At 42.5% G+C, this 12,118-nt stretch overlaps 1 protein-coding gene across 1 annotated transcript in view; it reads right to left on the reverse strand.

The window, feature by feature from the left end:
• CDC7 (cell division cycle 7) overlaps positions 1-8,354 on the reverse strand; it is a 32,187-nt gene extending 23,833 nt beyond the window's left edge. The window contains exons 1-2 of the mRNA XM_077825100.1: positions 8,227-8,354; positions 3,701-3,801 (exon numbers count right to left, since the gene is read on the reverse strand). Coding sequence (XP_077681226.1) covers positions 3,701-3,794 — 94 coding nt within the window. The 5' untranslated portion in view covers positions 3,795-3,801; positions 8,227-8,354. The remainder of the gene's footprint in view (positions 1-3,700; positions 3,802-8,226) is intronic.
• Between the last annotated feature and the right edge of the window lie 3,764 nt (positions 8,355-12,118).

Consider the following 12,118-nt stretch of genomic DNA (forward strand, 5'->3'; position numbering starts at 1 on the left):
CGACATAAGTCAACGCTTCAAATATTAATAGCACATATCTGCACCTGTGGTGGAAAGTGACAGTAACAAGCAAAACCTTTTATTAAGTGGTTATACAGTATATTAAATGTAAGAATTACAACACATTTGTTTTCTCACTAAGTATTTTTTGCTTTATTTGTACAGTAATAAAATAATATTTTTGTCATTTTCACAAAATGAAAGCTTAATTGTGTTAATCTTGGGAAGTCTTTAGAAGTTTGATTTTAAAAAGTGCTGACAACACACAAATATTTTCAGATGCTTAATAGAAAGCAAATACATGTGGATGTTTTCTCAATGTATGTGGGCTTTCCTAGCTTTTAGTTAAAATGGAAATCCACCATTTGCCCAATGACTGTTTTTGGTTACAAATGATGAAAAGCTATAACCATTTACCTCAATACTTCCCTCCCACCTCACCCCACCACCTCACTTTAACACAAAACAAATGTTTAAGATGGTGTTTGGAGGATTAAGAAAAAATATCAAATGCCAATCAGATCACTTTGGCCAGCAATGACAAATGAACAATTCTCAACACCATATGAGTGGAACAGTCTTCAAAATAATGTCCATATTTGTACAGTTTCCCAGGTGAATACAATGAGAAATATAGAAGAGACTTTCATGTGATACTGTCCATTTTAAAGGATGTTTGCTTTAAATCACTGATTCTAATCAGCAATCACAGAACCTGGATTTAAAATGATTATTTTAATCATTCTGCATTTGTACTTTTCAGTTATTTTCCTAAAAAAAGTTGATTCTCATTGGTTGGTAACTATTAAAACATGTTGATTTGCAACTAAACATACCCATCTCCTAACTTTGCTGCTCATTTTTGCTACCAGGAAGTTAAACCACATTTATTTAAGCAATTATATAGCTTAACATACATCTATTCAGATTCTTAATTTTTAAATTTTTATTACATAAGAAAACAGTGTGTGATGCATTTGTTTTATTTTACTTGATTTGTGTCATGCCATATTTGAAAGAAAATTGTCAAATTTGATTAAATGCACAGAACAGCACTTTGTTATTATAAAAACTAAATGTGCTAGAGACAAAGTATCAACATATGTTTTTGCATTTAAAACTAATTGCTTTATTAAACAAAGGAAGTATTGAATAAATTATCATTGACCTGAACTCTTTGAATAAATTGAAATGAAGAAAATATTCTTTCTGCACCTGCAGAGGAGGCTACTGCTGTCAAAAGCGGGTTTAGCACTTCCACAACCTCTGGTTCCAGGTGCTTAGCCAGTGACTTCCAGCAGTTCAGTGCTTTGACCTTCTTTAAAACTTGGCAGCAAATATGCACTGCTTAATATTTTTTGTACTTAATTTAAATGATTGATAAATAAGCAACTTAAGGACTAGCATAGGTTGTCGATTTCAACTCTAATTTAAAATAAACCTGTATTTAAATACAAAAATCAGGGTTTTTAAACACTATTGTGTTTTTTTTGTATCTAATCTGCCAAAGATAAGAGATGAGACCCTATAAATGCCATTCAAGACAGAACGGTAAAGACTGCAGAGTACATAAAGAACATTCTTACATCACCCAATGACAGTTACATTACTGTGTTCTGAAGAAGGTTCTATACAGATTTTATTTATCAGAAGGCCAGTAACAATAAGGTTGAGCTTCGCAAGTGAGCACAGGAGGAGGAGTCAGATATTTCTGACTTCTGAAAACATAAGAACGTATGAATGGCCATCCTGGGTCAGACCAATGGTCCTTCTAGCCCAGTAGCCTGTCTTCCGACAGGGGCTAGTACCAGATGCTTCAGCGGGAATGGACACAGCAGGACAAGTAGCGAGTGATACATCATCCAGTCCCAGCTTCCGGCAGTCGGAGGTTTAGAGAAACCCAGAGCACAGGGTTGCATACCTGACCATCTCTAGCTAATAGCCATTGATGAACCTATCTTCCATGCACTTAAGTCTTCTTTGAACTCTGTTATACCTTTTGGCTTTCACAACAGCCCTGGCCACGAGATCCAAAGGTGACTGTGCATTGTATGAGGAAGTACTTCCTAACGTTTGTTTTAAACCTGCTGCCCATTAATTACATTGGGTAACACCTGGTTCTTCTGTTTATATGAAGGGCTAAATAACACTCATTCACTTCCTCCACACCATTCATGATTTTATAGACCTATCATATCCCCCCTCAGTTGTCTCTGTAACTGATAGGGTAAGTTCTATTGAAATAAAACAGCTTTTAGTACAAGGTTGCTCATCTTGCTCCAGCTGAAGCAAGTCTAAAAAAAATTGAGTCCTGCATCTTGCTGGGCTGGTAAAAAATCTTCTATCTTTCAGATCTTTACTAAAAGAAGTATTGGGGGTAATTTCTTATAGGAAGCCTCTTTGGTCACAGGATTGCTTCAGAAAAGTCCATAGCTTAGAGAAAAAGCCTCAACTCTGTCAAAGCATTCTTAGACAGCACAGACTGGAGGGCCATGCCTTAAATAAAATAAGTTTGTCTCAGGTGACAACATATCTTTAAAGTCTCTAAAATCAGTAGCCCTGTACCCTCACTGCAGTCTCCAGCTTTGGTTTACTTTGTGCTACCCGCCTAATGGTCCCAATGCAGCCCTTCATTTGGTGCCAGTGTCCTTCTAAACAAATGCTAGACAGAGAATCCACTCAACTGGCTTGATTTCATCCAGAGTCTGTACCAGCTTCCACTGGCAGAAGTCTGTCCAGACACAGTTCACTTCACCAGAGGACCTGCAGCTAGATGGCACAGATCCCAAAGTGGGTGGCATTAGTCAAGGAGGCAATGTGGGCAGAATGCTCAGAGAATGCACTAATTCAACAGTCTCTGCTGTTGGGGATCCTGCAGAGCCTTGGCAACAAATTATGGCTGCCCCAATGGGTGCAAACACCCCCTGTCCTCTCCTGGGGGTGGGATGGAACTTCCCCACCATTGCAAAGGGATGCAAACTACATGACTGTGCAGGGGATTGACAATGTCTATTACTTCTAGTTCATGTGTTCAAATCCTGCCCAAGACAATAGTGACCCGAGGTCATCATCATTAGAGGTAGGCGGCCAATTTATAGGAAATAACTTGGAGGGTTAAAGCTATTTTCTCACCTCTGAAGGACAACGCTGAGACCCATCCTGAGGCACAATAGAGAAGTAGCACTGTGGCTCTGGTCTTTGGCAAGATTACTTTGATCTCAAGGGCTATCAATATGGAAGTCTTCATAAATATTTATTTGAGCATAAGCTTTTGTGGGATGCTCAAATAAATGCCTGAACGTGCCACCAGACTCAGTCTATATCCACAAAAACAAACACTGCTACACGTCTGATACTTGACATACTTTATATTCACCAAGTAAAGTAGCTAGCTCAGGACATAATTTTAGATTATATCATAAGAGTAATAAATTTCATAGTACTATTCTTTTACAATTCACCGATCCTATTGGAATACTGCAGCTACATAATGGGCAGAAACAAGCCTGGAAATGTCAATTCAAAGCCCCTGAACACTGAACTTTTTTGTTAAAGCTTTTCCTCTCGAATCTTGTTACATGTATTCTTTGTGTAACAGGATCTTATCCAACAATACATATATACAGTAGTAGTCTCTAAAGTGAAGGGGAAGAGAAACATGGCAGCAAAAAAATTTCAATCAACAGCCTAAAATACATACCTGACAACTTGCTGTTCTTTTCATGTTTCCTATAGAAATTTTCAGCCTGCAGAGGAGGTTGTTCATCTCGATAAGTGTTCAAGGATGCTTCCATCACAAAACTATCAAAGTAAAATACAAGGTCTATGAGGACAATTACTAATATGATCAGAGAGAATGCCTTAGGCCTGCTTGCTCCCATTCTCCCTCCCCACCTAACAAGATTTAGGGAGAGGACATTAAGTTTAGGAAGTCCCTTACAACCCACTGATAGTGAAATCCCTTACACATCCTCAGAGTGGGAGACTAACACAAATCAAATCCTCATCAGTAGCCACAGGGGAAGCTGAACATTAATACGCAAATCATTCCCTTCCATCCCCAGAGTGTTTCTTCACTAACAGATAGCATTACCCTTCTCCCAAATCCTTCCTTAGAGGGAAGAAAAACACTAACACACCATAATCCATATGTACTCCAGGATCTACAGTAAGAACAGCCATAATGGGTCAGACCAAAGGTCCATCTAGCCCAGTATCCTATCTTCTGACAGTGACCAATGTCAGGTGCCCCAGAGGGAATGAACAGAACAGGTAATCAACAAGTTATCCATTCCCTGTTGCTCGTTCCCAGCTTCTGGCAAACAGAGGGGGAGCAAGTAACACATTCATCAACAAAAATCCTGTTACAGAATGTAACAGCAAAAATACAAAAGAAAATGAGTGATATAAAAATCAAAATTCTCCATCCCCAAAAATGAAACAAACTGTTTTAATATACCTCCTTCTAGATTTTGGGGAGACTGTGAAACTCTGTGGCATATTAGGATACACAACTGAGGCGGTGTCTATACTGCCACTTTCAGCACTAAAACTTTAGTCGTTCAGGGGTGTGGAAAAAACACACCCTTGAGTGACAAAAGTTTTAGCACTGAAAAGCACCAGTATAGAGCTTTATTGCCAGGAGCCGATAAAGCTGTTGCCCCCCATTTGGGGTAGTTATTTTTTATTGTTGGGAGAGCTCTCCCCGGGAGATAGAGTGACTACACTGCCCACATCACAGTGCTGCATCGTGGGCATCATAGACAGACCCTGAGAAATTGGTAGGCCTACTTGCTGAAGCAAAACAAGACAAACACAGACTCTTGGATACAGGAAAACAAACATTGTTACTAATATTCCAAACAGTGCTACCAGACCCACTTATTATTAAAGTTGCCAGATGCTTCCTGTTACAAGACCCTGTTTTCAGTTGTTTATATCTTTGCCAAATTTTAGCTGTTTAGGCTGAAATTTTCCATGCCAGGTGTTTGCCTAAGACTGAAGTTTTCTGGAAAATACCAGCCAATGCAGTTCAGCCATCTCTAAGAGCAACGCTAGGGGAAAAAATACATTATTTTCTCAATGTTAAAAATTTTTGGTGATTTTTTTTTCTTTAAAAATTTCTAGTGTCCCCATGCTTTAGAGCAGGACTTGAAATCTGGCAGGGAGTGGCCTTTGTATCAGGGATGTGCCTTTTGCGGTCTCAGTGAAAGTCTGCCCAAATTTGGCCATGGTATAAGCATTTTTAAAAAATTACAGTTGCACATGGTCAGTAAAGACATCTTAGATTTTAGCACCTAACTTCCCTGAAGCATTCATCTGCACCAGACAAGTTCCAGCCCAGTGCTGAGCATGACTTTCTCTGCAATTGCAGCTCTTGGCTGCTGCAGGCCATGCCTTGGAGCACTTGAACTGAGAGAAGGAAGAGGATCCCCACCCTCAGCTCTGGATGACATCCCTCCCCACTGGATGAGGAAGATACATGATTTGAATGCAAATGAAATAACAGCTAGACCGGGGTGTGGGGAGTAGATTGGGACAGAGCAGGGGAGGAGGGGAAGTTGGGGCAGGTTTAAGGGGACTGGGAACATGTAGGACAGGAGGAGGGGTGACAGATATGATGAGGAGACAGAAGAACTGGGACAAGGTGTGGGGGGATGCAACAAAGTCGGGGGAGAAGCTGAGACTGGATGAGTCTTGGGACCGAGAGCCAGTAGGGCTGGGGAACATTAGAGGGGAGGGGGCAGATCAGATGAGGTGTCAGGAGTAGGAGGAACTGAAACTGGTGGGGCAAGAAAATTGGGGACAAGGAGCTGTTGGGGGGGACGGGACTGGAAAGAGACACACAAGGAGAAAGAGTTGGTGGGGTGGGGGATGAGACTGCAACTTTTTTGGGTAAGGAGACTGGAATGAGAAGTCTGAGGATTGGAGACTATAACTAAGTAAGGAGAATGGGACTGATATGAGGAGTTATGGATGGGGCACAGACAAGTCTGGGACAGGCAGAGGCTGAAGGAGATGGGGCAGAAGGGATCATGTTTGGAGGAAATGTGCAGAAGAGTCTGGGCCCAGTGCTCACTAGAGTACACTGCCCTCCAGAGCCTGGAATGGAATCCAGGATTCCTGAGTGCCATCATTCCTTTGCCGTCAACAAATATCTGTGAAATGAAATGGCAAAGTTTTTTCCATCCTCGTCTAGCACTGCTCTATATAGAGGGCAACCTACCACCACGCCTATCAGTTACTACATTAGCTCTAGAGGTAATTTCCTTATTTAACACCCTAGGAAATTACACATATTTACATTTAAAGAACATTACAGAGGTTGCAAATCAAGCACTCAAAAGTTAGGAAATACCTAAATTAAGATCGTGGGTGCTACCTTAATTGTGTGCTGTTGTGCATATGTATTATGATATAGTTCTTTAATTACATGATCACATTCTAAGAAAATATGTGGGAACAGAGAGAATCCTTAGAGAATCAGTAACCACTTTGGAAGGGTCAACTCATCTCTGACACAGAGCTGAGGAATAATCACTGCAAACACCAGCACTGACATGCCACAAAATTCCCTTGATACTGCTTTGCCCTACACCAAACTACAATAAATAGGATATCATCTTTTTAGTGCTTGGCATATCACAAACAAGATCTGCAGGTACAATTCTGGGAGTTTTTGCACAATTCTGCTAATGCTTTAAGTTGATATAATTCCACATTTTCTACTGCTAAGCAAATAAGCCTTCTCTTACAGTACAAAGCATAGAAATCATATCTTCATACTCAGCATTTGAGGAACAGTGTGTCTGTACTTCTAGACAGAAGAAAAACATCTGAAAGTTGTCAAAGAAGGTTAACGTTACAAGGTAGCTCTCTTGTAGCAAGACTCCTGGTCAAATACATGCTTTCCACTGCATTTAAACTGCAGCCTGAATGCATAAATATTAAAAACTGAGCATAAGCTACTTTAAACTTTGTCATTTAGTTTGTACATGATGTGCAAACTATTTCTCAGACGAGTGAGCAGAAATGCTGTCCAACGGATATACAGATAATTTAGTGTTCTTTTTTCTGAAGAAATAAAACATATTGTCATGTTTTCTAAGATTTGTTGAATATATTAATAAAAGGGGAAGAGGCTGTTTAGACTGACATTTCTTAATATTTCTTTGTTGTTCTAAACATAATCAAGTAAGGTTAGTTTGCCAAAACTGGTATTCAAAAGGCTTCTGCTACTAAACAGATATTGCCCAAAGAAAATGACCATCAAAATGCTTCTTACTGTAGGTCATGGGGCCAAAGCAGAGGAGAACCCAAGTTCATGGTTATGTGGAAGAAGGGTACAAGTTACACATTTGTGAGTTTTTGTGGCACCTTAGAGACTAACAAATTCATTTATGCCCAAATAAATCTGTTAGTCTCTAAGGTGCCACACGTACTCCTAGCTCTGTCTGCTGATACAGACTAACACAGCTACCACCACTCTGAAATTAGTGAGTTTGGGCCCAAGAAAGAGCGAAGAGACTCTTGAGAGAACAAGGCAGGGCAGAGAGTCTGTGCTGTGTGTATGCAGGAGGCGCGGATTGCAAATTACAGCAGCGATGGCTCCCCCGAAATTCAGCCTCCATCCCCGACGCCCTGCGCAAAGCAGGTGACAGTCCGCACGCTGCCCTCCCTCCTTCCGGCGGTCCCCCCCAAACTCCCGTGCAGAGGTGGGCACGGGAACTGCCCAAGGGTCGGAGCTCCAGCTCCTCAACGAGCAGGGCCGGGCCCTTGGCACGGGGAGGCGGGAGCCAAGCAGGTCAGTACTTTAAAACCGAGCTCAGGGCTAGCCCCACGGGCCAAGAACGGACTGAGAGCGCCCGTCTCCAGCGCCTGGGTGGGCCCCTTAGGGCCAAAGCCCAGGAGCCACACAGCAGGCCGGCCCGCCTCCCGACACCGGCCGACAGGGGCTAGAAACGCACGGGCAGCCCCGAACAGACGCTCCCCCTCCCGCCACGGGCCGGCGAGCCAGCCCGGGCCAGTCGGGGCAGGCCGCGCCGGGCGCTGGGCGGGAAAGCTGCCCTGAGGGAGGAGGCGTCCCCCGGCCCCAAACCGCGCTCAGCCCCGGCGATGGGGCAGGCCATTCAGCGACAGCCCGTCGCGGGAAGCCGACCGGGGTACGTGGGGGCCGCCCCGGAGTGGATGTGTGTCGGGGGGGGGGGTGGAATCTCTTCCACTCACAGGCAGAGCAGCGGCGGCAGCGGGTCCCAGGGCGCCAAGAGTGGGGTTTTTGCCTGATGCCGCCTTTTGCGGACAACCCCCACGGCGGCCAATCCTAGCGTTTGTTAGAAGCGGTAGGAGAATTCACCAATAGCAACCCTTCCAAGAAAACAGTGCTTCTATTGGCCAACGAGCAGGGTGAGGGGAGGAGGGGTGTGGCCAGCTCTGAGCTCCAGACCTTTGGGGACTGGGAGTTCTCTTCTAGCTATTAAGCGGGTGGCAGATGCGCCCCACGTTGTGCCGGGGAGGGAGGTGTTGTGAGTGGCTCTGGAAACCACAGCTTGTGTAAAAAGAAAAGGAGTACTTGTGGCACCTTAGAGACTAACCAATTTATTTGAGCATGAGCTTTCGTGAGCTACAGCTCACTTCATCAGATGCATACCGTGGAAACTGCAGCAGACTTTAAAATATGAAACAGTACCTCCTCCCACCCCACTGTCCTGCTGGTAATAGCTTATCTAAAGTAATCGTCAGGTTAGGCCATTTCCAGCACAAATCCAGGTTTTCTCACCCTCCATCCCCCCACACAAATTCACTCTCCTGCTGGTGATAGCCCATCCAAAGTGACAACTCTTTACACAATGTGCATGATAATGAAGTTAGGCCATTTCCTGCACAAATCCAGGTTCTCTCACTCCCTCACCCCCCTCCAAAAACCCACCCCCATACACACACAGAGTCACTCTCCTGCTGGTAATAGCTCGTCCAAACTGACCACTCTCCAAGTTTAAATCCAAGTTAAACCAGAACATCTGGGGGGGGGGGGACGGTAGGAAAAAACAAGAGGAAATAGGCTACCTTGCATAATGACTTAGCCACTCCCAGTCTCTATTTAAGCCTAAATTAATAGTATCCAATTTGCAAATGAATTCCAATTCAGCAGTTTCTCGCTGGAGTCTGGATTTGAAGTTTTTTTGTTTTAAGATAGCGACCTTCATGTCTGTGATTGCGTGACCAGAGAGATTGAAGTGTTCTCCGACTGGTTTATGAATGTTATAATTCTTGACATCTGATTTGTGTCCATTTATTCTTTTACGTAGAGACTGTCCAGTTTGACCAATGTACATGGCAGAGGGGCATTGCTGGCACATGATGGCATAAATCACATTGGTGGATGTGCAGGTGAACGAGCCTCTGATAGTGTGGCTGATGTTATTAGGCCCTGTGATGGTGTCCCCTGAATAGATATGTGGGCACAATTGGCAACGGGCTTTGTTGCAAGGATGTGTGTGACTCGACTCGCTTGGGACTGTATGTCCTGGCTTAGGTTATCATTTCAGAAGCAGAGCCCCTATAGGAATGCTGTTGTACCTTAGAAAGGAGATGAGGTACCCTCAGCTTTCTTGGTAGAAACTACTATCAGCAGCGCATGATACAATAATACCGAGCACAGTTTTTACTGTGGAGTTACAACGTACGATATGGTGTTAAACTGTTTCTCCACTGATTGGGTTACTAAATAAACTGGACATTATTGATTACCTAAATACTACATGCTGAAGTGAAAATGTTCCTCAACTTTTTTAACTGTTCTCTTTGGGTCAACTTCTGCATTCATTTACACTTTCTGTAATCCCCTGAAGTCAACTGATTGCATTCTTGTAAGGGCTCAAGGAAGAAGCTCAGTGTGGAATAGCTGATTAGTGTTACTGAATAGCTATTCCGCACTAACTCCCTGTGTGGATACTTTTATTCCGCACCCTTTGGAAGTGGATTAATGTAAACCATAAAAGGGCTCTTGGTGCAGAATAAGATCTACAACCTATCCTGAAAAATGATCCCCCCATTCTCACAGGCCAATCCTCGCTTACAGGCAGACCCCCAACCTGAAGCAAATACTCATGAGCAACTACACACCACACCACAGAAACACTAACCCAGGAACCAATCCCTGTAACAAATCCTGTTGCCTTTTCTGTCACCATATCTACTCTAGCAACACCATCATAGGAACCAGCCACAACAGCCACACCACACAGGCTCATTCACCTGCACATCTACTAATGTGATATATGCCATCATGTGCCAGCAATGCCCCTCTGCCATGTCCATTGGCCAAACCGGACAGTCTCTGCGTAAAAGGATAAATGGACACAAATCAGACATCAGGAACGGTAACATACAAAAGCCAGTAGGAGAACACTTCAATCTCCCTGGACATTCAATAACAGATTTTAAAGTAGCCATTCTTCAACAAAAAAACCTTCAAAAACAGACTTCAAAGAGAAACTGCAGAACTATAATTCATTTGCAAACTTAACGCCATCAGTTTGGGTTTGAATAGGGACTGGGAGTGGCTGGTTCACTACAAAAGCAATTTTTCCTCTCTTGGTATTGACACTTCCTCATCAATTATTGGGAGTGGACCACATCCACCCTGACTGAAATGACCTTCGACATTGGTTCTCCATTTTTAAGGTAACTCCCTTCTCTTCATGTGCCAATATATATTTATGCCTGTATCTGTAATTTTCACTCCATGCATCTGAAGAAGTGGTTTTTTTACTCATGAAAGCTTATGCCCAAATAAATCTGTTAGTCTTTAAGGTGCCACCAGACACCTCATTGTTTTTCTGGATACAGACTAACACAGCTACCTCTCTGTACAGAATAAGAGTGTCCACATGGGGCATAGCTATTGTGCTTTAAATTCACATCCTAGCTATTTCAAACTAACTTCCCTGTGAATTCCCCATGTAGACAAGCCCTAAATGAGAAGAACATGTCCCTTAGATGTTTTTTATTCATACATGTTTCCACCATAGTCTTTTTCCCCCCATACTTGGAATCAAAAACATTGGTCTTGCTGAGAACTAGCTCTCCAGAAGTTGTGTACCTAAATCTCCTATTCCCCAAAAGTGAAATATAAGATTCTGTTTATTAAACATTCCATATTGAGAATGTTAACTTTATCCATTGTTAAATTTATGCAAAGATTAAAGCTTTCAGCGTTCTGAAGGGAACCCTGTAGCATGGCTATTATATTAAGTTTACACTGAAATTAAGAAGGAAGATGCTAACTCAGGGCCAAATTTTACCATCTTTATTATGGTTGAATAGTATTTTTCTCCATAGATAGTCCCTATGCAGGTTGAGGGGTGAGAGGATGTAAAGGTGGCTTTAAACCACTTTTGAACTCCCTAGTTTTGGACCCACTGCTTTAACCTGCACAAGCTGCCAGCAGCCCCAAAGGGCCATTACAGCAGCCAGAGATCAATGTAAAAAGTAGAGTAAGAAGCATTAAATCGCAGTCTGAACTAAGGATGAAAGTATTCAAGAGCAGATTATAGGACAAATTAATAAAATGAGGAATGACATGAGGAAAATTCACAGGCCAGATTCTGTTCTTGTTAACCCATGTAACCCATAGAAGTTAGTGGTGTTGAACAGGTCTGAGTGAAACTAGGTTTTGTCCCAATGTTTATGTGCTTTAATTTAGGATCATGTTGCTTATTAAAAGAATCCACCTACATTTGTTTCTGAGGGGTCTAGTATCACACAATAGTTTATTTTTTAAAAGTAATATTTGTCAAAAAATACTTCCTTATCGTCACTATCTGATAATTTGCAAATCTACCACTCTACTCCAGACCTGTCTCCTTCTGTCCAATCCAGACTCTCAGCCTTTATCTGTGATATCCCTTCCTGGATGGCTTGCCAACAATTTAAATTACCATGGCCAAAATTAAGATCCTTATTTTCTCTCATAAATCCTCTCTACTCTCCATTTTTTTCTGTCATTGACATTAAGGTTATCTTTTTCCTTGCCACTCATTCTCATAACCTGAGAGTCATCTTGAATTCCTCCCTCACTCTACCTTCCCCTCTAAGGCTGCATCCAAATGTTACTGTT

This window comes from Eretmochelys imbricata, chromosome 8, assembly GCF_965152235.1.
Source record: "Eretmochelys imbricata isolate rEreImb1 chromosome 8, rEreImb1.hap1, whole genome shotgun sequence".
Classification (NCBI taxonomy): domain Eukaryota; kingdom Metazoa; phylum Chordata; order Testudines; family Cheloniidae; genus Eretmochelys; species Eretmochelys imbricata.